Source organism: Mixophyes fleayi, chromosome 4 (genome assembly GCF_038048845.1).
Source record: "Mixophyes fleayi isolate aMixFle1 chromosome 4, aMixFle1.hap1, whole genome shotgun sequence".
NCBI classification, from domain to species: Eukaryota; Metazoa; Chordata; class Amphibia; order Anura; family Limnodynastidae; genus Mixophyes; species Mixophyes fleayi.
In genome coordinates this window covers 278,334,033-278,360,245 of record NC_134405.1, presented here as the reverse complement: position 1 = coordinate 278,360,245, position 26,213 = coordinate 278,334,033, and the positions used below count along the sequence as shown (strand labels likewise).

The 26,213-nt window shown below is 39.5% G+C and overlaps 1 protein-coding gene across 6 annotated transcripts in view; it reads left to right on the top strand.

Moving 5' to 3' along the window:
* Positions 1 to 431: 431 nt before the first annotated feature.
* TCF7 (transcription factor 7) overlaps positions 432 to 26,213 on the top strand; it is a 172,187-nt gene continuing 146,405 nt past the window's right edge. For 3 of the 6 annotated variants that reach the window (XM_075209773.1, XM_075209772.1, XM_075209775.1), the window contains exons 1-3: positions 432 to 913; positions 1,033 to 1,099; positions 5,000 to 5,106. In XM_075209773.1, coding sequence (XP_075065874.1) covers positions 716 to 913; positions 1,033 to 1,099; positions 5,000 to 5,106 — 372 coding nt within the window. In that variant the 5' untranslated portion in view covers positions 432 to 715. The remainder of the gene's footprint in view (positions 914 to 1,032; positions 1,100 to 4,999; positions 5,107 to 26,213) is intronic. The other 3 variants (XM_075209774.1, XM_075209776.1, XM_075209777.1) reach the window with 2 other exon arrangements.

The following is a 26,213-nucleotide window of genomic DNA, read 5'->3' as shown; positions in this document are numbered from 1 at the left end:
TAAATAAATAAATATATATATATATATATATATATATATATATATATATATATATATATATATATATATATATATATGTGTGTGTGTGTGTATACACACACATGTTTATACTGTAGTGTGTGTGCACACACAAACACACTACAATATAAATAGTTGATCCACCTATAACAGAGAAGTCCCCAAATAGTTATAAACAAAATGCGCCTCACAACTATGATACAAAATACATTATTTAATGCGCACATTTATAAAAGACAATAAATAAATGTAAGATAAAGGGTACGGAGCATATAGTGTGTAGTGGAAAGGATGTAAATCCGTTGCTCAATCTTCACATGGATCTTGTCTAACGAGTGCCTGTCACTTTAAGACCACATCTCTCATGCATTTGTTCAGCCCCCGAGTGCTCAGCTCAGCCATCAATCAGCAGGCGGTGTGCTTTGATGTGCTCTGCCTTCCCCTTGTCCTCAGACGATCACAGGCTAACTGAGCAGCTCGCTCGCTGTCCCTGCCATCAGCTCCCTTTCTTTACTTTCACTCGCTCAGATTTGTCTCCCTCCAAACTTTTCGCCCTCTTATCTCTGTTGCCCGTTTTCCTTTTCTCTGATGCAGTGGGAGTGACCTCCTGGCTTGCGGGCTCTCAGTTGCACTGCCATCCCATAGCCTGTCACCCTAAGTGCCCGTGAAGGGGCTACTCCACGAGAAAGCAGATAAAATGCCCCAGCTCAACAGCGGCGGAGAGGATGATCTAGGGGCTAATGATGAGATGATCTCTTTCAAAGATGAAGGGGATCAGGAAGAGAAGATCCAAGAAAATGCCTTCATAGAGAGGGACTTGGCAGACCTCAAGTCCTCGTTGGTAAATGAGTCTGAAACTAACCCACTTCCAAATGCCCCAGGGCATCACCCGGAGGTAAGAGCCTTCAAAGTGGAGAGTTTGAACTGCCGCTGTCGCCGGTTTATGGGAGTTATAAGCATGAGAGGGAAGGTGGCCAGCAAAACAAAAGTTCTGAATTCCTGCTGTTTTCACAGGCAATCAGGCGTGCACAAGATGCTCACAGAGTTTTTCAAGAGAAGCTGGCAGATCACATGGAAGATGGTAAGCTCCAATAACTACCCCCTCCTCCTCTATTCCTATTCATGCGAGACTCAAGCAAGTAAGAGGGTTGAGTGAACTGAGAGGGGCAATTGTTGGATTAGGTCAAGCAAGACGTGCAGTATCAGCTGTGTACAAACTTATACACACTGTGCAGGAAACTTCTCTAGGTCAATTCTGACATGTTTAAATCACATTGTTTACATTGGTTACCTTTACTCTGGGGTCTATTGATTATGCAATATATTGCTTAAAATCCCCAGAAAACTATAACCGCATTTTTAAGTATTCTATTGATTAATTACTAGAGGGTCTGCGATCCCCCTGTTATCATAGGCAATTGCAGTCCCCATAGGTTTCTAAGGGGACTGCTGTTTTTCGTGATTTAACGTGTTCTGAAAATCAGATTTGCCATTGAAGCCTATCATCATCATTTATTTATATAGTGTCACTATTTCTGCAGCGCTGTACAGAGAACTCATTCACAACAGTCCCTGCCTCATTGGAGCTTACAGTCTAAATTACCTCACACACAGACAGACAGAGACTTGGGTCAATTTTGATACAAGCCAATTAACCTACGAGTATGTTTTTGGAGTGTGGGAGGAAACCGGAGCACCTGGAGGAAACCCACGTAAACACGGGGAGAACATACAAACTGCACACAAATAAGGCCATCGAACTCATGACCCCAGTGCTGTGAGGCAGAAGTGCTAACCACTGAGCCACCGTGCTGCCCATGGGGAGAGCATTGCGGTAGAGGGATCTTCGGATCCCTCACTACATCTTGCGGCATATTTATTAACCATCGCTTTTCTAACACAATCCATTTCAATCCTTATGGCAAAGTAAAGGATTGAAATATTGTGACTATTAAAATTTTCCACTAGGAACAGTAGTCATGAAAACTGCTGTTCCTGCAAAGACCTGTCTCCTATGTCCTCTGTGTTGACTATCGCAAGTGGTTACCTTTGCAATAGGGACCGGAGGGAAGAGCAGGGAAGTTGCGGTGAGGGACATAGGCTTCAATGGCTTACGGTTCATCTTTGATTTTCTGAACTTATTAAATGGTGCAAAATAGCAGTCCCCATAGAAACCTATGGGGGCTGCTTTTGCATTCGAAGTGACAGGGAAAGCAGCCAATATCTCCGATATCTGCAGCGATGCGCTAGTCATAAATTAAGGGAATACTTTAATATGCAGCTATATTTATTAAAGACATTTTTCTTTCGGGGTTCAACGAAAAATGTCTTTAATAAATATGCCTCCTTACCTGCTCTACAGGTAAACTGTAGTGTTCGCAGGGACAGCCATTTATCGTGATTGCTATTGCGGCAGAACACTTTTAAGAAATGGTCATGAACTTTAATTTCTTTTCATTGCGATAAGGAATGAAAATGATTGCACCAAAAAAAAAGGTTATTGTTAAATATGCCCTCTCTGTGTCTTATATTAGAACAGTCTATACTTCATCTGTAAAGTGCCAACGTATACCACTGTGCTGTACAACAGGAAAAGGGTACTTGTTCTTTCAAGGCACTAACGCAATAATCATCATATATAAGTAAGCACGCTACACATGATGCAGTAATGGAGAACAGGAAATATAATGAATGCAGCAAGAATTGAGTTAGTACTGTTATTACTATAATTATTCACATTTCAAATGAGCGTTTACCCCAGAAATGAGCGTATTACACCCAATGGGTTTAGAGTGGGTTCTGGCGTTTTCCTGCAGAGATTACAATCTAACATATATTTACAATATCCGATATCTTCCTTTATGTTTTCAGTAATGATAGGTGTAATTTTCTAAAACCGAGGACACGTTAACACCTAGTGGTGAGAGTATGACCGGATAGAGTTCTTATAATAAATTGGGACAAGTAGACTTTTCTTAAGTGCTCCACACAATTTGGAGACTTTGGATAGTACTAAATGTATTTGGGGAATAATGCTTATGCTGCACTGCCAAATATATCAATGTGAATAAGAAGGGTTTTTTTGCTTGCTTATTTCTAGCAGGCAATTGTTTCGTAGATATCGCTAACAGGTTTGTAATCAATTTTATTCAAATTATTCTTACAAAATGTTGAAGAAATCTGCTTAAGTGGTTGGTGGTTCTAGATGGCAAAAACCTATGGGTCACGTAATATAGTAACGCTAAGGAAAAAACGTTGCTCCATATTTAATGATTACAGTAATAAAAACAATTGTGGAGCTAGACGTATTGTTAAACTTTATTTAAAGTGTTACTGGAATAACCAGTATCCATGCATTTCCAGACAGTGCTTTACAAGGCTGTCAGCATTTAAGTTGTGTTTTAACAAGTGTACTTGATTGAAAACTTAAGGTGTCCATATACTCTGTGATTTTGACTGATATAAGCTATTTTACATCTAATTGGACACAAATCGTATCAAGCATAGGCCTAAAAAGATTTACAATAGGGACCTACGTCCGATTGATCAAATGTAGTCAGGGCAAACTGTAACTTCAGTTGGAAAATGACCATTATTGACCATGTGTACAGTGATTGTCCAACCATTTAAGCCCAAACGTAAAAAAGCCATATGTTTCATATTTGGCCACACTATTCTATGTACATGTTTAGCCAAAACTGACAGATCTAGCCAGCCCGTGGTTAAACAGCTGCATCGACCAGTGTATGGGCCCATTAGGGTTTGTTCGCATACGTCTTTTTTTAACAGTTTATCCATGTATTTTATACATTATAATTGAGATTCATGACAGAAATTTGTAGCCCATTCTCACCAGAGCACCAGAAAATGATCATACAAATAGTTTTGTGTACACTGTGCACTTTCTGTGGGCAAGGAATATGATGGTCATCTTTATTCTAATGCATAAATCTTGCATGAAATGCAACATCAACAAAACTGAATGGAACAACAGTGGTGCTTTTAGTTTAATTCCAAACAGGGTGCGAACTTGTATGTTCTTCTCTTGTTCACAAAGGTTTCCTCCAATGTTATGTTTAAACGATGGTTCAAGGTCACAGGTCTGACTAAATTATCCCTTGTGTGGACAATTAGACTGTAAATGGCACTAAGGGAAGCTACTGATGTGCCTGAATAAAGTACTCTGGTCCTTGGTCAAGCATACATACTGAATTGCTCTCACGTGAGGCCTGAGGTATATGGTATATGATTTCACATCCAAAATGAGTGGGCGTTAAGAAGCAGTGATATCAAACTAAAACAGTAGTTGTGTGGGTTTTCTGTATACTTGCAAAGTACAGTTGTGTGACATTTCCTCTGCAAGTGTTTTGTGTAGCGGGTCAGGGGAGTGGTGCTGATATACCACAAGGGAAAACAGGTTGTCAAAATACTTTCACCTCAACGGTTGCACAAGCATCCAGCTCAACTGTACCTGTGTTATGATTTGTCATCTGCCACCCCATTGTTTTTCTCTTTACCTTGAAGTGACATCTTGTGAGATTAGTCATTACTTCTCTTGTGATCAGAGAGTAAACAACTCAAATAAATGATGTTTGAAGTATACTGATAAGTATACCGTTAAGTCTTAATTGATCAAGAACAAAGGATTGTGTCTTGACAGCAGATGATAAGGAGTGAGAAGAAAAATCAGGATTTTTATTGGTGAGGACTAATCACATTTGGATGTAATAAGGTATCTTAAACGGGACACGATTGGAGTGCACTTCTCTGCTTTAATTGATGATTGATCATTATAGTAATTGTTCCAGATGTATAAGAAAATGATATGTATAACTTCAGAATATTGGTACATAAAATAAAATAAAAATAGTGATCAGGCAGCAAGTGTTTAGTTCAAAATGGAAAAATATTATTTTCACTGTGTTGAAAATTGCATGTTTTGGTACTAAGCTACAAGCTGATATTTCCTCATATTCCTTAGGTATTAAGCATCACGAGGAATCAATGTATAAAAGTTCAGGATATTCCAGCTACCCATTCCTTATGCTTTCTGATCCCTACCTTCCCAATGGATCAATGTCTACACTGGTGAGTCTGTGATAATTGGATTATTAACATATAACTTTTTGGAGATATACTCTGGCAATGACTGTATAGTGCTTTTGCTGTCACCAAATTCAACGCTCTTTTATTAATCCATATTTTATGTCTGTATTGTACTTTTGTGATACAATTTTTGTTTTTTATTGAAATATTACATAATTATGTATTTTCCATTTTCTACAAAAGCATCCAGATCACATTCATTTTAATGTGGATCTTGCAAGTGAGATCGATAAATTAAAAGTTAGGTTGTTATTTGATAAAATGTAGTGTCTCGTGCCACTATTTTGCTGTGTACAAGTTTTAGTCACCTTCCTGTATTTTTGTTCATTTGAGGAGGTCTGAGAACCTTTGTGTTGTCATTCTTCATCTGTTTTTCCGTGTATACTCTCAGGGCTGGTGCTAGCTCTGAGCGCGACCTAGGTGGCGCTCCTCCCCCCTCAGAATCAGTGCCTTTCTTATGGGCTTTGCTCCCCCACCACTACTGCTGCTTATCTTAGCAGGTGGGGATGGCATCCCTTGCTCCTCAATGGGGGTGTGTATTGTTTGACAGTGACATCATAGCCAAGCATCACACTTCCAGCCCATCTTAGACATGGTGGAGCAGGAGCTGGCAGCTTCGCTGGTAAAAATTTGCTGGACGCTTCTTCTCTGTGTCACCGGCCATGCTCCATGTGGAGGCACAGCGGGTGCATAAAAACACTCTTTTTATGTCCTTCAGTGTTTTATGTGCCCCCTGACAATTAGGGTCATAGGCAACCCCAAGGTTGTAACGTGTTTTGAAGTGGGTGGTTATGGAACGATATGTAGACCATAAGATCATCAGAATGTTTCAAGCAGCACAGAATATTTCAGGAGATGAGTGTGCTGATGTTGTCAGTGCCAGTTTTGTTAATGAGGACAGGGCTACTTGTGAAATGGGCAGTATCGTCATGTGAGGGGAAGAATTAAGGCAATCAGGAGATAAGAGAGTTGGATAGTAAAATGAGCAGGGTACCCTAGCAGGGCAGTGATGTGAGACTTCTGTCAAATTGATATGAGAAAACCTAGGTAGTAATCACACCTTTTATATAAAATGTTCATATATCTAACATGATACAGAGTTCTATGTATTGTTCATTACTAAACAAACTGCACTTCTACTTAGGTGTACTATTGTTGATGCCACATAAACTTTTACACCAGATTTTTAGAAAGTAGACTGTGGCTTTGGTCTATTCACATCGCAGGGGAGAGGTTTTGGAGTAGGGATTAGAGTGGGGGAAAGGAGATAAATGGGAGAGGGATTTGGTTTCATGGAGGTTTTACCTACCGTGAGGTCAGAGGGCGTCTGATTTGATGGAAGGTATGTATGTGTGGGTCACATGTAGCCTCCTTGACCACTATTCCAACTTTGGTTCTCCTCCCAGTGATTTCACACAAAGGAAGCACATAATGTTCACCTCATTTTAGTAGAAGGTTGTATTGTGATGTATTCTCGCTGACTTGGCTAGTCCATTATCTTATAACTTACTGTTTGGGGTGGATGAACACCTAGTGCTGTAATCTCATTATATTATCTGTTGCTTCTTTACAGAAGTAATTTACAACATAAATAGCAGCCATTTATGCAAATACATATTTGTTAGCCACCATTGTCCTAGATAATTTTCTTTTCTATCTGTACAATGATGGAGGGGCAGCAGAAAAATATGTTGAATTAGCAACATTTACTTCCATTCTAAACGATCAATGTTCCTCCTGTTCTTAGCAGTATGCTATCGTTACCTTACAAGCAGATGCCGTTACTGTGATATATGAAGTAGGCTATGTATGACATTTATTGGCTTACCAAAAATAAATGAATGTAAACCAACTACGCGTGTTGACTAATGCAGGCCATATATACGCTGATCTGGCCAAATCTATATCCTCTTTGGCCATAAACGTTAGTGGGCAAATTGGATACGATCCAGCCTGATGACTTTGTAATACATTAGGGCCTACTACTGTGGTCAGAAGATGACCTCAGGTAAGGCCGTAACTAGACATTTGGGAGCCCCATAGCAAAATTATATAACTGGTCACATGTACCTCCAAAGGATGAAATGAAAACACACACACACACACAGAGACACACACACACACACACACACAGACAGAGAGACACACACACACACACACACACACACACAGACAGAGAGACACACACACAGAGACAGAGAGAGACACACACACACACACACACACACACACACACAGAGACAGAGAGACACACACACACACACACACAGAGACAGAGAGACACACACACACACACACAGAGACAGAGACACACACACACAGACACGCCCTCGGGACCCAGAGCAATTGCACCTCCTGCTAATATGTTAGTTACATGTTTGACCTCGTGCACAAGTAGATAGATGGACACCTTTCAATTGCATTTTCTAAAATGTACAATAATTAAAAAAAAATTTAATCATCAATTTTATTGGGATCATTATCAGGCATTGCGGTTGTTTTGGGGATACATACACTGAGGCACTAGGCCAAATGCTGCCCTATTGCTGTATGTTTTGTTAGATTAAAGCATTTCTACTTGATTTTTGAGAGTGTCCTGTAATATAAATACTATTTTGTTTAATTAAAGTTTATTTTTGTGTTTTTATTTTTCTATTTTTGTAAGTATTTTGCTTGCTGGGGACAGTCCTGTACAACGTTTGGTTACTATAGGATATATATGGTAATGAATGGGGAATGCGGGCTGCCAATGGTGTCTGCAATACTTGCTCGTCATTGTGACCAGGGTCATAACTCCAAACTTCCTGCAAATCAGGACAAATGTGCAGACAATGGAACAGTTCCCTCAAATACGGACTATCCCACCAGAATCTGATCCAATTGCACTGGTTCTGTTTGGTGGAAGAACAAGTTGGAATGACAGATGAGGTATGTATTATGTTCTCAGTACAGTCTGCTTCACTAGTCTTGCCAGATTCGATATTTACTGAGAGTAAATATCTACTGTTGCTGTTCTTCACAACAAAATTGAGGTCACACTGCTCCCTCTTTCCTATTCGCCCTTTACTGCTTAGGCAATGATATGTACATTTGAGAACTATAGGTGTTTACGTCTTCATTATTAGCCTTTTTGATTCCCAGTGATAGCTATAAACAGCGTGATCTTATTCTAAATGTTTTACTGCAGCCCTGAAGTGAGAGCTTTCTTCAAGGAACTAGACAGTAAACATAAGTTAACACAAATTTTTATTCAAACAGCCTGCAGATATGGCAGAGTAATAGTAGTGTGCTAAATATGAAAAATTATAATTTTCGTTATTTTGACGATGTCCCTTTTTTTTAAAGGGTCACTAAACCTAATATAATAATAATCTCATTGTCATATTCCAGGCCGCCCAGTGTTCATCACAGTGTGTCTCTGCCTGTCTTGCAGGCGGATAAGCACCCTTCCGGGAAAATTGCCTGTTCTCTTATGAAGTCCGGGAGGTCTCGCCTTAAACCGGGAGTCTCCAGCAACTATGTTTAAAAGTTCCTATCTCATAACAATAGTTTAGATATTTGATATTGTTTGTTATCTTATAATGTTCTTCGGTACATGCGATTGTAAAGTGCTGCAGCGTATACTAGCGCTATATAAATAGATGGTACTAATATTACCTTCTGTTACCACTCACTAAAAGAGAACTTATCACGTGTGGGAAAATAGCCTTTTATATATTACCTTGCGAACTATGAATGTATTAAAAACAAAAAAAATAATAAAAGAAAATCTTGGTTTCTTTGTGCATCCTTCACCTGGCAATTAGCTTAAAACAAGAGAGCTGTATGCATAAACTTGTGTGAAGTCACATACTGTCTCTCATTCCCTGCGGGTGACCTTCACCCCGTGTGACAGCTGCCCTACCCCATGAACATGGCAGACGCAGTGCATGACAGAGGCATCTCAACCATAAACATAGTGCAGCATGTGGCCTGACTTGGAAGCCAGTCATTGGCATACAGCACTGCCAAGTCCAGTCATTGGATACAGCACTGTTTTTATGCTCTATCTTGGGAGGAAACGGCCCAGAGGAACTAGTTTTCTTTTTTTTGGGGGGGGGGGGGTTTATACATCAACAGGGCACAAAACACTATGTAAAAGGTTGTTTACTGACCTATTTTGGTAATGGTCCAAGAAAGTGACACTAGCTATTCATATTCATCCCATGGTTAATTTCATAATTGATAACAATTGATCATGTATTTCCTTATAAATAATTTACTGTCTGGCTATAAATGAAGTGTTTATTGCTAATAACACATGTAAACTTTATTATTGCTTTTGTAATATTCCAATTTTGCATAATAAGGACCATAGTGAATTAAACTGACATGGCAAACTGTTAACTTGAATGGAATTAGAGGCTACTTCATAAATTTACCATCATATCTGTAGAACATAGTGGGACGAGATAGGAGGGATATTTCATAATACTAGTTCAAAGTGCTTATGCACAATGAAAGCATATCAATACAAAACAATGCTAGTTTCTGATATAAAAAGTAACTGGACACTTCTTACATAAATACTTACAAAATTTGACACAGGTAATTTGTGGTGGTTTGTATCCCTTCATAACTTTCTCGCTCTGGTAATCAATACTGCACTACAACCTATATGGTCATAAGAATAACAATTGTTCCCACCATTTCCTAAATATACATATTTTACACAGCATCTGCAGAAGGTGAGTTTCATTGCAGAATCTTTCCAAGTCCCTGTTGCCTCATATTCATGCTTTCATGTCTAATGTTACCACATGTTCCGTTGCTGCAAATGTACAGTTGGTGCAATGTATCCCAAACCATTTGCTAAACTATATTAATAAATCTGGCTACACCTTTGTGATATTCCAACCTATTGCAGACAGTATTGGGTAATTAGCCAATATCACATCTTGTGTGTCCCGAAAATGAACACAATGCCCAATAATCTGGTCAAAAAAGTTTTATCTCTAATGAGCAAACTGGTAGGTTCAGACAGACGCTGACTGCTACCAGTGTGTATAGTCATCTTGTGACTGTACTAACACACCCCATTGCCAATGCCAATACTGATCCCGTCCAAGGGTCTCGCCCTACATGGCCACTTGCATATTAGGCCATATTGGACATATGCACCATCTGTATTTTGGTGTCTTTCTCTCCTTGCTTTCAGGATTGTATCACTTTTATCTATTTGATTTATAGATTAATTAAGCCTGAACAGTATCCTTAAAATGAGACCACACAATGTGATTTTCTAAAATTAGATGTCTGGGTTGCAGAACATGGAAGTTATTAATCTTAATATAGTACAAAACACAATACTCAGCGCTGCACAGAGAATATAATCACTCATATCCAACCCTGCCCCAGTGATACTTACACACTAACCTCCATCACACACACACACACACGTAACCTGTTTTTGGCCTGCGGGAGGAAACCAGAGCACCAATGCGAAGGGAGAACTCCAGTTCCATAGCTCATAGCTTCTAAAATTGCTGTAATAGGATCAAACCTATGTAATGTACACATATATTCCTATTAACGCCATAATGTGGCACATTCCTGTTTAAAGCGCACACATTAATTACCATGTACAATTCACCTTTGTTTCCTAGTGTCTTTGTTTCTGAAGCAGGAGAAATAACTATTTCAAAATCCTATTTATAAAGCACAATAAACTATCAATCCAATTTAGATGTGTATATATTTTAATAGTTGTACTTGTAACTGCTAACATGTTGTAAAACTCATTATAACCGGTCCAAACACTGGGAAAATGATATTTTGCATTATAATAAAGCTACTGAAACTGGGTGTATATAGGCAAATAAACCACATCCAGATATTATTAGTATTTATAATTAATTTGTAGGAAGTGCTGAATATATTGAATAATGAAGCAGTTCAGAATTGTGGACCCGAGAGAGAGGCTAATTCAAGTGTAATGTCCATGTTATGTTTGCAGACGACTAAATATTATGTTCAAACCTCTTGCAATATGACCATTCATATATGTACTGTTATTACTTTTTTATACCAAATGTCACCTTGACCTAGCCAGATGGTGAGACTTGTAAATACTTTTCAATTCTATTGAGGCATTCAAAACACATACTGTATCTACATATGAAAAAAACACATTAAAAGGGGCAATGTAGAGTTTAAATTCTTTATATACATAGTTGTATTTGCCAGTGTTGACAAGGACAGGTGCATTTCAGATATATAAATTTCATACTTGCCAACTCTCCCTGAATGTCGGGCAGACTCCATGAAATAGGGGTGATCTCCGTCACTCCCTGAAGAGTCTGGCATTCTCCCTGGTGCTGAGCCAGTACAAGATGTGATTGGCTTTGCCATCTGTGGCATGATGACACCGTTTAGAAATTGTGTCCTATGTCCATGTATTGATGCCTATGGAGGTGGCCATTTTCATGGAGACCAAGACTGACAGGTAAGACAAGACAACATAACTTCAGTAATGGAGTCAAATGTAAAAGACACTTCAGTCTCTAGAGATTCATTAGCTACTTCTCTTTAACGCATAGTTGCCTACTCTCCCGCAATGTCCGGGAGACTCCCGCATTTCTGGGAGACTTCCCGGTCTCCCAGGAGAGCAGGGCAACTTTCCGGTTCTCGCCCCCGCAATAGATAAATGGTGGGGGGCTTATTGACACGAATATTGTCATCTTAGCCCCACCCCTGCTGTAATTGGCCAAAAATGTGACAATCGTTTAGGAGGCGTGGCCAAAATGATGCAAATAGTCAAGCCCCCCCCCCCCCCCCCCACACACACACACACACCCACCTCCCCCGTAATTTGCCTGAAGCCAATGTGGAAAAGTTGGCAAGTATGATAAATTTTCTAGCCAAACCACCCTCCATTGCCTTGAGCTGACTTACCCCACTAACTCCTGGCATTTTCTTAAGCTTTCACTGGTGCGCTCCACATACACTGAATGCAGGAGAAAAGTGCCAGAAACTGGTCAATCCCCATATGTTTCCTCCTAAAACAGTGTAAATGATTACATTAAATAATCAATTAAATTACAGACAGAGGGTGAGGTATTGGGGAGAGTGGGCTGTGAAGTCCCACGGTGTCAGTCACCAGTGCACACCTTGTATAATGACTGATGCAGGATGAAGAGCAAGTGTATGGACACTCTATTAAGAGATTACTGAGCAAGTTTACTCCATGAGGAGATCACTGATAACAGAAGGTCTGGGACTTTCTAGATTTGACCTTGCTAACAGTAGAATAGCGTCTTTTTTTTATTTTCCACACCTTACAACCTTAACTCTGTTATTTCCAATACCTTATGGCTGAAATACCCATCTTGGTAGGTATGTGTCATATATCGTACTCTACGGTGACATAGAACAAATACCTACCCAGCATGACATGACCAATGGCCATGATTAGGTTACAGTTCTGTAATTATCACTTTAAACTACAAATCTAAAAAATTGGAGCATACAATCTAAGACTAGTTTAAGCAATTGTACAAAAGATATTGACATTTTTACAAAGCTCCCATCCCCTCCACTGTCTTGTGTTACTTATTCCAGTGTCCAGCCGTTGTAATCAATTAAATGTGTTTGTAAGATGTATTATTATTTGATTTATAAGCTTTTATTTTTGCATTGTTTTGTGGCTTTGTTTCATTCAAGTGTTCTTCCCTTCATTGTGATGACTTTATACATTTAAAGGGAAATTGCCTCCAGTCTAAATAATGTTTATAGACAGCAAGGAATAATTCTTTAATCCTGTGTTGAAGGCAGATATACAAGCATGGGCTCTTGAAGTTGTCAAGAGGTCCATCACTTCAAATCCCCCTATTGTGGAAAATCAGATGATTAATTGCTTTTATATTTCATGTATCCTCCTTTGAGGTGGTTTCAGACCTCAAAGTTTGAACCTGTTTAAACATTATTCTTGCTAAATCTCCTTGCTAGTTATGTTATGTGTAATTCAATATAGGCTGCAGGGAATTTTCATCCTGTTGCAACATATGCTTTTCCACAAATATTTCAGTGACAGACATACACAGCACTGTCTCTTCAAAAGTCCAGATTTGTCTGTTATTTATGTCATTAATAACAATAAAAAATTGTGTAATACACCACTATGTTTAACCGTAAGATATGCATCATTTATAATGTTGCTAAAATAATTTTGCTCTAAAATAAATTGTAAAGCTTTCTTTACCTGAATTACTATGGTGACATGCATCTGGAATAACATGCTGGGGGCTGTAATGTAATGTACTGTGCATGTAGACGTCACAAGTCCCCTGCCTTGGCTTTCCATGTAATTGGTGAGCATCTCTGACAAATTCTGGTCTTAATTCGGACTGCACAGAATGAAAAAAAATATATAATGTATAATTGTTGAATAAAAATTCTGCAAGGTTTAATGGGGAGTTCTAATTATAATTATAAAGGTTGTGTGCAGGAAAGTAAATGTGTTTGTATGTTCTACTTTGGGGTTAAACTATTTATGTGGAAATCTGTTTGTTTTGTTGACAGCAGACAGTCCGTGATGACCTCCTGTCCCATCCCCACATTCTCCTTCCCATCCTTCTTCCTTCTTACCAAATATCTGATTATAAAATACTTTTACATTTTGGGAAGGGGTAGTAACACAGGTGTTGGTTGGGGCGGAGGTAGTAGTGGTGGTGGTGCGCCATATTGGCTGTTCAACTGCTGTTTGTCACACAAGGTATTGGAAACTTTTCAGTACAAATGTTTATATATTAGTAGTTAATATGGGAAAGCTTAAAAATTGGGGTTAGTGTGTATTTAACCACAGCTATGTATAGTGTGATCTAGGTCACAATTGCCTCAAAATAAATGTCTATAAGCCTAATAATAATATTATATTGACTGTTTTTTATTTTTGTTCACTTTCTCTAGCAAAACTATTGCTAGTTTATTTTCAGGTTCATTTTCTTAGGGCTGATTTTAAAATTGCACATACATTTGAAATTTAGTTTTCATCTATGAAATTCCAAAAAATAAGCAAATTACACAACTTTCTGCATGTCATACCATTTAATGGTGCATAAGACAGATGGCATTGAGCAGCACGGTTCTTACGTTTCTGTAGTTGTTACCTTTCCTTATATGTAACCCTTTAAAGAGACCCAATATTGAAACATTGTCAAAGAGCTTCTGTGGCCTACACGCAGTGGAAGAGTGCCTCAGTGATATCGCATTGTGTTCTTGACAAGACAGCTTACCCATTCACTATGAACCAATGTTATCCCTGAGGCACTCTGCGTAATGGACAGTGATGCAGCTGATGAAGTGGCTCCACTGTGACAGGTGTAGTCCTCCTGTTGTCCAACCAATAGTAAATAAGTCAAACATTTTGGGTGTCTGTAATAAAAAGCTTAAGTGATTAGTAAAAAAATGACATGACCTCCTACTGATGCTGCTAAACTGATACTGGGTAGCACTGCGGTACAGTGGTTAGCATCCGGCCTCCCAGCGCCTGGGGTCATGAGTTTGATTCCGACCATGGCCCGATCTGTGTGAAGTTTAGATCTCCCTCAGTTTGTGTTGGTTTCCTCCGGGTGCTTGGGTTTCGCACAACTCTCCAGAAGACATCATGGTAGGTTAATTGGCTTCTGATTAAATTAACCCTAATGTTTGTGTGTGTGCCTGTGTGGTAGGGAATATACTTTGTAAGCTCCACTAGGACAGGGACTGAATGAATAAATATTCTCTGTAAAAGTGCTTTATGATATGTAAGCACTGTATAACTAGCAATTAATTATAAACTACGTTTAGTATGGACATTAATATTGTGTAGGGATTTGCTCAAAATTTGTCTCTGCTATATCAACTAAATTGCTTATACTTTGTCAGTAAATTGAATTTGGCTTTAGTCCATGACATAAGTACCACCTTATATTATCAACTTTGTTAAAAATTCCCTTTTAATCCTTTTTAAGTTAATATCTACAGCCCAACATCTTCATTTTAGTTTGCATAACTTTATAGTGCATCAAACAGTAACTGGCCTTTTACTGTTTGATGTGCTAGCCATACATATTTTATTTTCCTCTTTGGATTTTCACCTTCTTAAACACAACTAAATGCAATTAATTAAATTCCATAATTGTTCTACAGCCTTGTCAATACTATTAAAAATTGTTTGTTATATTAAGTGCTTCCAGTGTATTGAAATAAAATATTTCAAAACAATCATGTGTTTCTTAGAACTGGTTTCTGATTCCCCTGAGCTTCATCATTGTGTTTTAAAATAAGATTTTTGCTGAAATGTATATTAACCATCTCCTTCCCTAATAGACTTTTTGTTTATTTTTCTACTTTCACTTTATTGTTTACTGTCCAGTGTACTGTTGCAGTCTGTAAAAATTTTCTAGGAAATGTGCTGTTATCCGTCATGGGCTGTAGTCTGTCTATGCCATAAGACCCATTATTGGATGATAAAGGGTGCTGCCATTTCTGAGAGTACTTCACTGCAGTGATTACATTTGAAAAATGTTTTTCTACGTTTCAGTAGTACATATATCTGAAGCTCCTTTCTCACATTGGATCAATATTACATTATGTTTAAGGGCCTTTAGCTAACCCTTGGTATTGCCCGAAAAATCTCTAGCCAAAGCAGTTTGGGTTGTAAGAATTTTTTCACTTGTAAGCATATCTCCATACCTTTTAATATTGTTATACACATATATGTGTGCGTGGATGTTCTTTGAAGTAAATTCCCTATTCGCTGTATTGCACAATACTAATTCTCGTTCTGTATGCAGGAAGCAATTCCTAGTTTCTCCTGCTTCTATGAAGAACAGCTGCACAATACCACTTCTTGTGTGTGTTCAGTGTTCTTTTTATTTTTGTAGCTCATCTATGACAAGCGATTCACTGCAGATATCCTCAGCGAGCCTTAAGGTGGATACCTACAGGAATATATCTGACCTGGCTAGGGCTACCATGTCAGCAACCTGGAGTGTGCCCAGACCTCTGAATGAAAGAAAATATGAACATGCTGTTCTACGTCTCATTGGTTGGAATGATGCCAATGTATACATGGATGTTTTCCAGACGGTTAAAGGGGATTTCCACCAAAAATCAATAATAGTATTTTGGTGGAGTTCCCAATCCTTTCATTTAGAGCGGCTGTGTTAGTTCTCTCCTGCTACGTAGAAAGCAGAGAGGCACCAAAGGTGTTACTGTCAGAACATTGTTAAACACAGTGAATGGTGGGGTGCCCTAAGCTGTACTGGTAGTGCCAAGGAAAGTTACTGGGTAAAATTCATATTTTTAAAGTGGAAAACTTGTATTAGGCATGAGATTGGTCTTCAGGCTTTGATTCTGATCACCACAACAACCTAAATCTCAATTTCCAGCCCTGCTCTAATGCTATACCACAGGCTGACATAATTTGACCCTGGATAACAAAATAAATTGGTAACCTTATTGATATAATATGTATTTACAGTATTCTCGTTCACAAGTAAATGCTTTGAAAAGTTATGAGATTTTTCACTCATACCTGGGGCATTTCCTTATGTTACAATCAGTCCATACTCCCAGAAGGCTCAGTACATACTTCCACTGACCATAGGCCAGTAAAAGAATTTGTATTTTTTTTTATTTGTCTTATGGTCAGGTGTGTCTTATTGTTTGTGCAATTCTGTCAATCCTAAATATCCACTTTACCATGTGTGAGAGTTTCTGAGCTATAACAATGGCACATTTGATTTAACCCACAAAACATGAGTCCTATACTATTACACTATGCATGCAATACTGTTCTTTACACATTTATTTATTGTATACATTTGTTTTTTTCATCCTTGTGCATTTGACAACACAAATAAAATACCTCTTACTCCTTAAAAAAAGTATTTAATAAAGAAGGATCCACTTCAATTAAATGTTTCAACAATGCTTAAATATATACTGTGGAGTGGGGTGTAAATTGGGGGAAGGAGCTTTGTAACTTTTCCAGTAACTATTCCGGCAATAAACTATATATTAAGTTTGCTCTTCACAGTGGTTTGCTATTGGCATGCTAGATTTGAGTATACACAACTATTCAGGGATGTGGCACTCTTAAAAAGGAAAATGTGAGCTTTCAAACCGCACAGCATATTTGAGTCATTTGAAAATGAAAACTTTCTAAATCCTTTTAACCAACTGAGAAATAATAAGTTCATAAAAGATAACGAACGCATGTTTTGCTATAACATTTTCTCTTTCTTAAAGTCTAGAAACCCACTGTGTGTATACATAGCTTAAAAAAAGCTACATCTTTGCTTAGAAAGCGATAATATTGTAGCAAAATATACGTTAGGCAGTTCCTATTCGTAGTGGTATATGATAATGTGTGTAGTGTCTGACATAAGGCATTGCTCGCAGCGTTTAACATTAAACAGTGTGTGTGTGTGTGTTTGTGTGTTCTGTCTGTCTAGGAATAATCCAAGGATTGCACGAAGAGAATGGTGTGTAATTTGTGAATCATTGCTGCTCCACACCTGGGACAATACTTTTCACTACAATGTCCCTATATTGTTTGGATATCTCATGAGCAATAGCAAAACATCATTGGAACATAGTAATTACGTAGGAAAGCAAATATTCCCCCATAAACAAATTATATAGTTTTATGCTTAAATTGAACTTTATTTACAGAAAGAGAGATTATTTTATTTTGTGAGATGCCACTGACCCTAAAGCTGGACATACACCGGCTTATCTGGCTACTCAAAATAACTGTCAGGCAGCTGGATCTCTATTTGATTTAGGAATACATATTGTGACAGGATGGACCGCCTATGCCACCCTGTCTGTTGTTGCTGGGAACCGGCTGGGCGTACTTTGCCACCGTTTCCTTTCGATATCCCAAATGCGCCGCAGTAGGAGGGGCTTACACGAGCTGCCACCACTGGACTCCTTACAGTCATCTAGTACCGGGTTTCTTCTGGGTAAATGACGCTGCTAGCATATCTCGTTGCTGGTGTGCCTGGGCTGGTACTCCGGACCTCTTACTATGGATCTGGTTTGCTGTGAATGGATCCCCACTGGCCTATCACATTGACCAGGGCTGCTGGGTAGCAGGCAGAGCAGTGGTACTGGAAATGCTTGGGTCCAAACCTCAGACAGACAGAGAACAGATTAGATTTAGGGTCTAATCTGTAGGTCACAGGAATACAGCAATATTGAACATGTTTCCAAGCAGGTCTTTGAAGCAAAATGCTTTATTTGCTCACACTGGTTTGAGGTACCAGTGATCAAGTCAGATGTTGAAATCAGAAGAACCCTTACATGCTCACACAGCTCCTTTTTTATACAGTTCAGAAATAGTCTATTTTTAGAATCAGGAAGTACCCTGCTTCCTAAAACATAGATTTACATGCATTTCAAGGCTAACAAAATTTACACTTATCTATGAAATTCTAGAAACGCTGTGATGTCCTACACCTGGTTTTCAGATGCAGAGAATCCAGGAGCTAGTCTTAATTAAAAGTTCCTGCCTTCAATGTCGGACCTTCACACATCAAAAGATCTAATTAACATGTGGCCTTTCATCAGACCGTTTGGAATACATATTCACACAGAACAACAAAAACCAAAAACAAGCTACTTCCCCACATCACAATACACCAAAGGCTTGGTAAAAACAGGCTCATTGTATCAGATATATACATCAGAAATAAGGTATTTCCTTTAGCAGGGTTAAACAGAAATAAACAACTTTTCTACCCTGGTCTCAGAGATAATGACTTCCTATCTCACAATATACACAATATCAAAAATAAGTGCACGTGTAATTACATATATAAGTGCCCTGCGCCATTTGCCTTAAATACATTTTTACCAAAAGTTATTTAATAGTGATCCAGTCACACATATACATAGACATGTATAGCCAAATATGAGTAACAAACATCCAAATCTGACAGAGCTACATTAGGTAGTAACCATCATCGTCTGATCGCATTTTCCATCGGTTCCATTCAACCATGTGATGGCTTTATCACATTCTATAAAAGGAGGTACATCAACACCATTAAAATGAATGTACTGCCCAAGCTGCTGTATTTATTTCAAACTTTACCTTTGAAGTGTCCCAGATTCTTTTCTGTGTTCTCTCTAATAACCTAGTCGCAGTAAATTTTGTCTGGCTTAATCTAAACATAATGGGGGTTTAGACCTTCCTCTGTTTTGATAGATGTTACCACACCACCCAACTACTGAGTCACCTCTTCTCTTGGCTGATGGCTTCTGGGGCTAGTAGATGGCTGGGTATTGAGGATGTGATGTCAACGAACATGGGGGTAAGATTTTTACCTTGGATCCCTTGGGGCATGAAACCAGCCTCAGCCTACGGTGCCCCCTCCATTCGCTTCAACTTGGAGACATGGGACAAACTAAACAAATAGTGTGAACTGAGCCCCTATCCTTCTCCACTTCCACTGCTTTGGAAGCGCCCTCAGTTCTCTCTGGGTTGCACCATGGCTTTTGCCCAACCATGGCTGACAATAGGCCTGGATCAGTTGATTTACCTGATCCTTTGAGGACATGTGCGATAAGTATAACCTCTGCTGGTAATCTCCAATTTGATTATATCCAACTGTAAAGCTTCAGACAAGCCCAAATACATTCAGTAAAGCTTCATCCCCCAATGACATTTGAACACCATTATATTTATAAACTGAGGTGACGAGGTTATATCTCTATACTGTACAGATCTCTTTTGTCTTCCTCTCAGCCTGTGGAGTTGGCTGAAAAGGCATGGGAGCAGGACCTTGGAATAGCGCTAGATGAGGAGGGATGGTTGTTTCTCCATTAATGGATTGCAAAGACTTATATATATCTATAGATTGTAAGCTTGCGAGCAGGGTTCTCTTACCTCTGTCTGTATGTATTACCCAGTATTGTTTTATCAATGTTTGTTCCCAATTGTAAAGCGCTATGGAATTTGCTGGCGCTATATAAATAAATGTTGATGATGATGAAAGACTTCTATTAACACAACTATTGGGGAAAATACTTTTAAGATATACACTAGGTGAGGCATAGTTCCTACTCTATTCACCACCACTTTACTGAACTCTCTTGGCGTAATTGCTGACAAAAAGTACCTTCCTCCATATATGGTGCGACAGCCCACTCATATCTGGATTTTGGGATGACTTATTGCTCCTGATTTCTCAGGTTACTGCTACTCAATTGCCCAGGGATCTTTTATGTGTAATACTTTGTCAGCCTGTTAGAGGTGTTGCTAAATCATCTGATAAACTTATTCGCCATGTGTACAATGCAGCTAAACTTCAGGTAGACAGCGATTGGAAGAAAACCTTGCAGCCCTGTAGAACTTCTGTTATTCACAGAATCTGGCATATTGCCTCTATGGAATATATGACAAGCCTCCTCCATGACACGGTTTCTACCTTTCACAAAGTGTGAGACCCCTGGTATTCATATTATGGTAGTAGCCTACCTGGCGTCATCTAACTCCTATGTTGTTCCTCTGCACTCCATTTTTTTGGTTCTCCTTGCTGCTCTGTCGCGCTGATTCCTGTCTATTTTCCTGACGTTGCTGTGCTTACTCTCACCTTCCTGCACCTTCCTTTCCTTAACATTTCCCTAATACTTGCTACTTGTTAGGCGACCTCCGGCAGTGTGTACGTTTCCCTAGTACTAGACCTTAATCATCTCACTCCCTTGGTCCCTTACCCCCCCTTCTTACCCTGTAAAAAATCCAAAATATACAGAAGCCTTTCATACCTCTGATCTGTTCCTAGCACTACATTACTATTCCAGTTTTTCATAGTCTACCATTTGTAATAACATTGGGCCACATTCCATGATGCTCTGGACTTCCAATGCTTTCACTTTAGTTTTAGCATTGTTCATTTATAATGCCTTGTCCTTTTCTTTCCATTGTCCTTTTGTTAAGTACACTCAACGGAATTTAAGACCTGTACTGTTATTGCCTGCTGTTACAAATAGAAGTTGAAGGACAAAAAAGTGTGTAATATGCACAGAGCCAGAAAGAGTATTAAAATAAAACCATTGCAAGTTTTTATACCTTTCTTGGGATATTACACATGCAGACATTCCACTTTTTTTGAGACATGTCCACTAATTGAAGCTGTAGTATCTGAGAACATTATTGGTCTGTTTCTATGTGCCCATACTATTATCACCAGCTTGGATTATTGACCCCATTGCCGTATTAGAGACTATTTTTCCATTGTTTTCTGATTTTTGGCTAACCTATGTCATTTTGGCTACCTTGTCATTAGAGTCATATTTGCTTATTACCTTGGTGTAAGTATTCATTCCTATTTTTGTTGTCTCATATTTCAATTTTTATTCTTTAATTTTTTGTTTTATAATTATTTTTCTTCCTTTTCATTTTTTTTTTTTTTTTTTTTTTTATCTCGCTTATTTTCATTTTTACATTTTTTTTTTATTATTATTATTATTATTATTATCATCGTTTATTTGTAGGGCGCCACAAGATTTCCGCAGCGCCGCACACAGTACAAACAGTAGACTCTACCAGGGCCATCTTAACAACATTATGGGCCCCCGGGCAAAGCAGTGCACCGGGGCCCCTAGATATAGATCTAGATGTATACAGATACAGATATAGATATATAGAGATAGATGTACTTGCTCAGTGACCCTTGTAGGTTTTCTTTGCAGGTTTTTTTCTTTTGCAGGATTATTTATTCTCATTAAGAGCCATGCCTATGGGGCCCCCGGGCAGCTGCCCATCGTGCCCAATGGAAAAGATGGCCCTGGACTATACAGTAGATTATAAAGGGTAGAACAGTACAGAACAATAAACACAAAGTACCAGTACTTCAGAAACTCCGGGAGGACAGATACAGTAGAGACGGAGCAGAAGAACAGGTATGGAGACTGGAGGGAAGAGGGCCCTGCTCATTCAAGCTTACATCCTAAGGGAGGGTAAACAAAGTCAGGCACAAAAGGGAGCCAGCGAATCAAAGGGGAGAGAGGCGAGGGGTCAAGGGAGGATGAGCAGAAGAGATGAGAGGTTAAATGGATGGTTGGTAGGCCTTAAGGAACAGGTGAGTTTTAAGTGCCCGTTTGAAGGAGCACAGATTGGGAGAGAGATGGATGGAGCGAGGGAGGTCGTTCCAGTGAAGGGGGGCAGCACGGGAGAAGTCTTGGATTCGGGAGTGGGAAGAGGTGATCAGTGTGGAGGAGAGGCGGCGATCATTGGCCGAGCGCAGGAAGCGGGAGGGAGTGTGAATGGAGAGGAGGTTAGAGATATAAGGGGCAGTAGACTGGGAGAGAGCCTTGTAAGTGGTGGTAAGGAGTTCAAAAAGGATTCTGTAGGGGAAGGGGAGCCAGTGTAAGGCGAGACAGAGTGGAGAGGCGGAGGAGGAGCGGCGTGAGAGGAAGATGAGTCTTGCAGCCGCATTGAGTATAGAGCGGAGGGGGGCAAGGTGAGAGTGGGGGAGGCCAGTAAGGAGAAGGTTGCAGTAATCGAGGCGGGAGATGATGAGAGCATGGATGATAGTTTTGGTGGCATCCTGAGAGAGAAAGGGACGGATGCGGGCAATGTTACGGAGTTGGAAGTGACAGGGTTGGGCGAGGGATTGAATGTGGGGGGCAAAAGAGAGAGAGTCAAGAGTGACACCCAGGCAGCGGAGTTGGGTGACAGAGGAGATAGTGGAGTTATTGACAACGATAGAGAGGTCATGGTGGGAAGGGAGTCTGGGCGGGGGAAAAACAATGAGTTCAGTTTTTGAGATGTTAATTTTAAGAAAGCGTGAGGACATCCAGGAGGAGATAGCTGAGAGGCAGTGAGTCACACGAGAGAGGAGGGAGGAGGAAAGATCGGGAGAAGAGATGTAGAGCTGAATATCATCAGCACAAAGTGATACTGAAGACCGAATGAGGAGATGAGAGCACCAAGGGAGGAAGTATAGAGCGAGAAGAGTAGAGGGCCGAGAACATTATATATATATATATTGTGGCAAGAGCCCGCTACTGCTGAAGCACACGCGAACAACTTCTTCCTTCTTTTATTGTCCGGATGGTAAATGTTTTGACACCGTACAGATTTCACAACAATACTTGGAGACCCTAAACGCTAGCAAGACATAGCTCAGCTCTCTCAAGACCAGCCAGCTTACCCAGCATTGATCTCCCTGAACAAATGGCACAAACAAGCTTTTATACATGTTACTCCTCCCCCAGCCTTAGCTTGATGGACAGGTGACACACCCACCTTCTCTTTAAAAGAAAACACCCATCAGTGGCTCTGTTTGCCCAGACACACCCTGTCTGTTTGCTGAGAGGAAATCATGTAAGTTAACAAACTTTAAACTACACATATGTTTTTACCTGGTTTAATCTCAACCTAGGTGCATAACTGTGCCAATGTTTTATTCTGTTTGTATACTTTCTCTGCCTCTTGTCAGAAAAATGCCTCCCTTTGCCTCCCTTTGTTACAATATATATATATTTATTTATTTATTTATTAATTTTTTTTTCTTTCATCATTTTTTATTTTTAGTTGTATTTTTTATTGATACCATTTTGTTTTTCAATTTTTTCCCATTTACACCATCCTCTATAATTTTAGTTTTATAAATTTCCTAAAAATTACGATCAACAGTGGAACAATGTGGGTCAAATGTGGAAGTTTGTACGCACTCACGACTAGCAGCATAGGCAGATATCTTTATAGTGTTGCAATCTTTACAGCAGATTGTTATGAGAGATGAAGATCCACAGATCTGAAGGTAAATTTTGTAGGTTTGAACACATGAATCTGCTTGTTCATAGGGACTTTCAGTCAATTGTGAAATCGTTATGGAAACTGCATCTGAAGATTGCATAGGTGTGTACCCAGCTTTACTGAAAGCCCTTCATTTTCTAATCCATGAGTGCCTCTAGACTGCCATATAACATGGCCAAATTGTACACCCTCACTGGCTGCAGGAATCAAACAATTGCAGTCTGTGCCATGTAAAAGTGTTCTGTAATTTTTCTAGGTATTCTGCTAATATAGATTTGTAATATAGTGTATTGGTAACTGCTCCACAAGTATCCATTATTGTTATTACCTATCTGTGGGTCTCTTTCAGTTTGAAGCATACTTGCCTACCTTTGGCAAGTTGTATCCGGGAGAAGGGCATGTCTAGAGGGCGGGAGGGGGTGGGGCGCAGTGAATCGCGTCATTTTGTACCCGCCCCCCATGTCAAATATGGCGTTTTGTCGTGGGGGGCTGGGCCAAAATGACACGATTCACCGCGAATGCCGTCATTTTAGCCCCGGGATGCGGGAGATTTGTCAGCTCTCCCGAGAGTCCGTGAAACTAACCCGAATTTCGGGAGTCTCCCAGACATTCCGGGAGAGATGGCAAGTATGGTTTGAAGTCATTAAGTGGATTTAATGTGCCAAACCATCATATGTAGATCAGGATCAGCAGGACTATTGGACCTACCGCCCGAGTTTCTGGGTTCCCAGTAACTTGGCTGCTTCTGATTGTGCTCCCCTTACAGGATTGAATTGATCTGCTGCTAAGGTCTTGGTGCCAGATATGATAGGGCATCTTCAGAGGTCTTGTGGAGTCCATGCCTCGACGGGTCAGAGCTGTTTTGGTGGCACGAGGGGGACCTACACAATATTAGGCGTGTGGTTTTAATGTTGTGGCTGGTGTGTGAGTGTGTGTGTGTGTGTATGTGTGTGTGTATGTGTGTGTATATATTAGTTATTAATATCCAGTTCCCATCACCAAATACATTTTTTACGAAGTCAAAATATTACCAGAAGAAAATTAGAATTGCCATAAATCCTTCTGTTACAAGACATTTATAGATTGATTAGAAATTGCCTGTTCTTCAGTTTCTGCATTCAAAAAAGTTAAGGCCAAAAATGTTTCTTTTTCCTAGCCGCTTATCCATCAGGCAGTTTTTTTGTTTTTTTTTCTCATCGAAATGAGTTGTTCTTTGACTATGAACCATATGAAACCCATTAAGATCACTCTTGTAAAATCCGCATCACTTTACCACATGAAAGGGCGGATCCTATAAATAGAAGTGCTCAGAGGATGCTGGGGTAGTCACAATTTCACTGATCGTCAAGTGGGTTTGTTCCTTGTCCATGTCTATAACGAGGTTGTTCTTTGAACTCTGTAACCATGTTTGTTTTGGGTTTCTTACTATCCTTTTTGTCTCAGCTACCCATTTATAATGGAATTTTGTATTAACGAAGGCACCCCATTGTAAATAATCTGACAGGTTATTGAACTGCAGTCCCCTGCATTCCCAGACAGCCAGTAGCCTGCAAGTTATAATTTAGGTGGAGAACACAGTTGCATCTACAGGTAAACATAAACAGCACACCACACGTTTTAAATCGAACCAAAATATAAATTTTCATATTAAAATCTTACATAATGGTTTATTTATTTTTGCACTTATGTGCTCAGATTGCTTAAATGACCAATCAACATCCCTTGAAAGAACCGTATAGTTTACTGTTAGAGGAAGGTTTAAATCAGAGGTGGGCAAGTTATTTTTCAGGGGTCTCGCTAGAGAACTTGGACCCATAAAGTGACACAAGGCACATTACCTTTACAGTTTCAGGTCAGAATACAATAAACAGAGATACAGCCATCCTCAAGCAACCCAAACTATGGCTTGTTAGTGAAGATGAGAGTACATCACTATTCTATCACAGACTAACCTGCTACATAGTCTTTCTTTCATTGTGTGCAGTGACATCACAATCACTAAAAAGTGGAAAATCACTATGGTCAGGATAGCAACATTAGTAGTTTACCATTAGTTTCAAGGCTACCAATTTAATAATGTAAGTACAGAGACCATGCTGGTGTTTCCATGACTTCGGTCAGACTTATTAAAGGGTGAAATGTAATATAGGGTATATAGGTTTTTCTATTGTGTTTTGTTATAAGAGATTCCATACGTGTGCCAGGCCCCTGCACATGCTGGGAAGAGCATACTGCGCACTCCACAGCGATAAATGACCTGTATTGATCTGCAAGGTCTTTGCCATGGCATTAA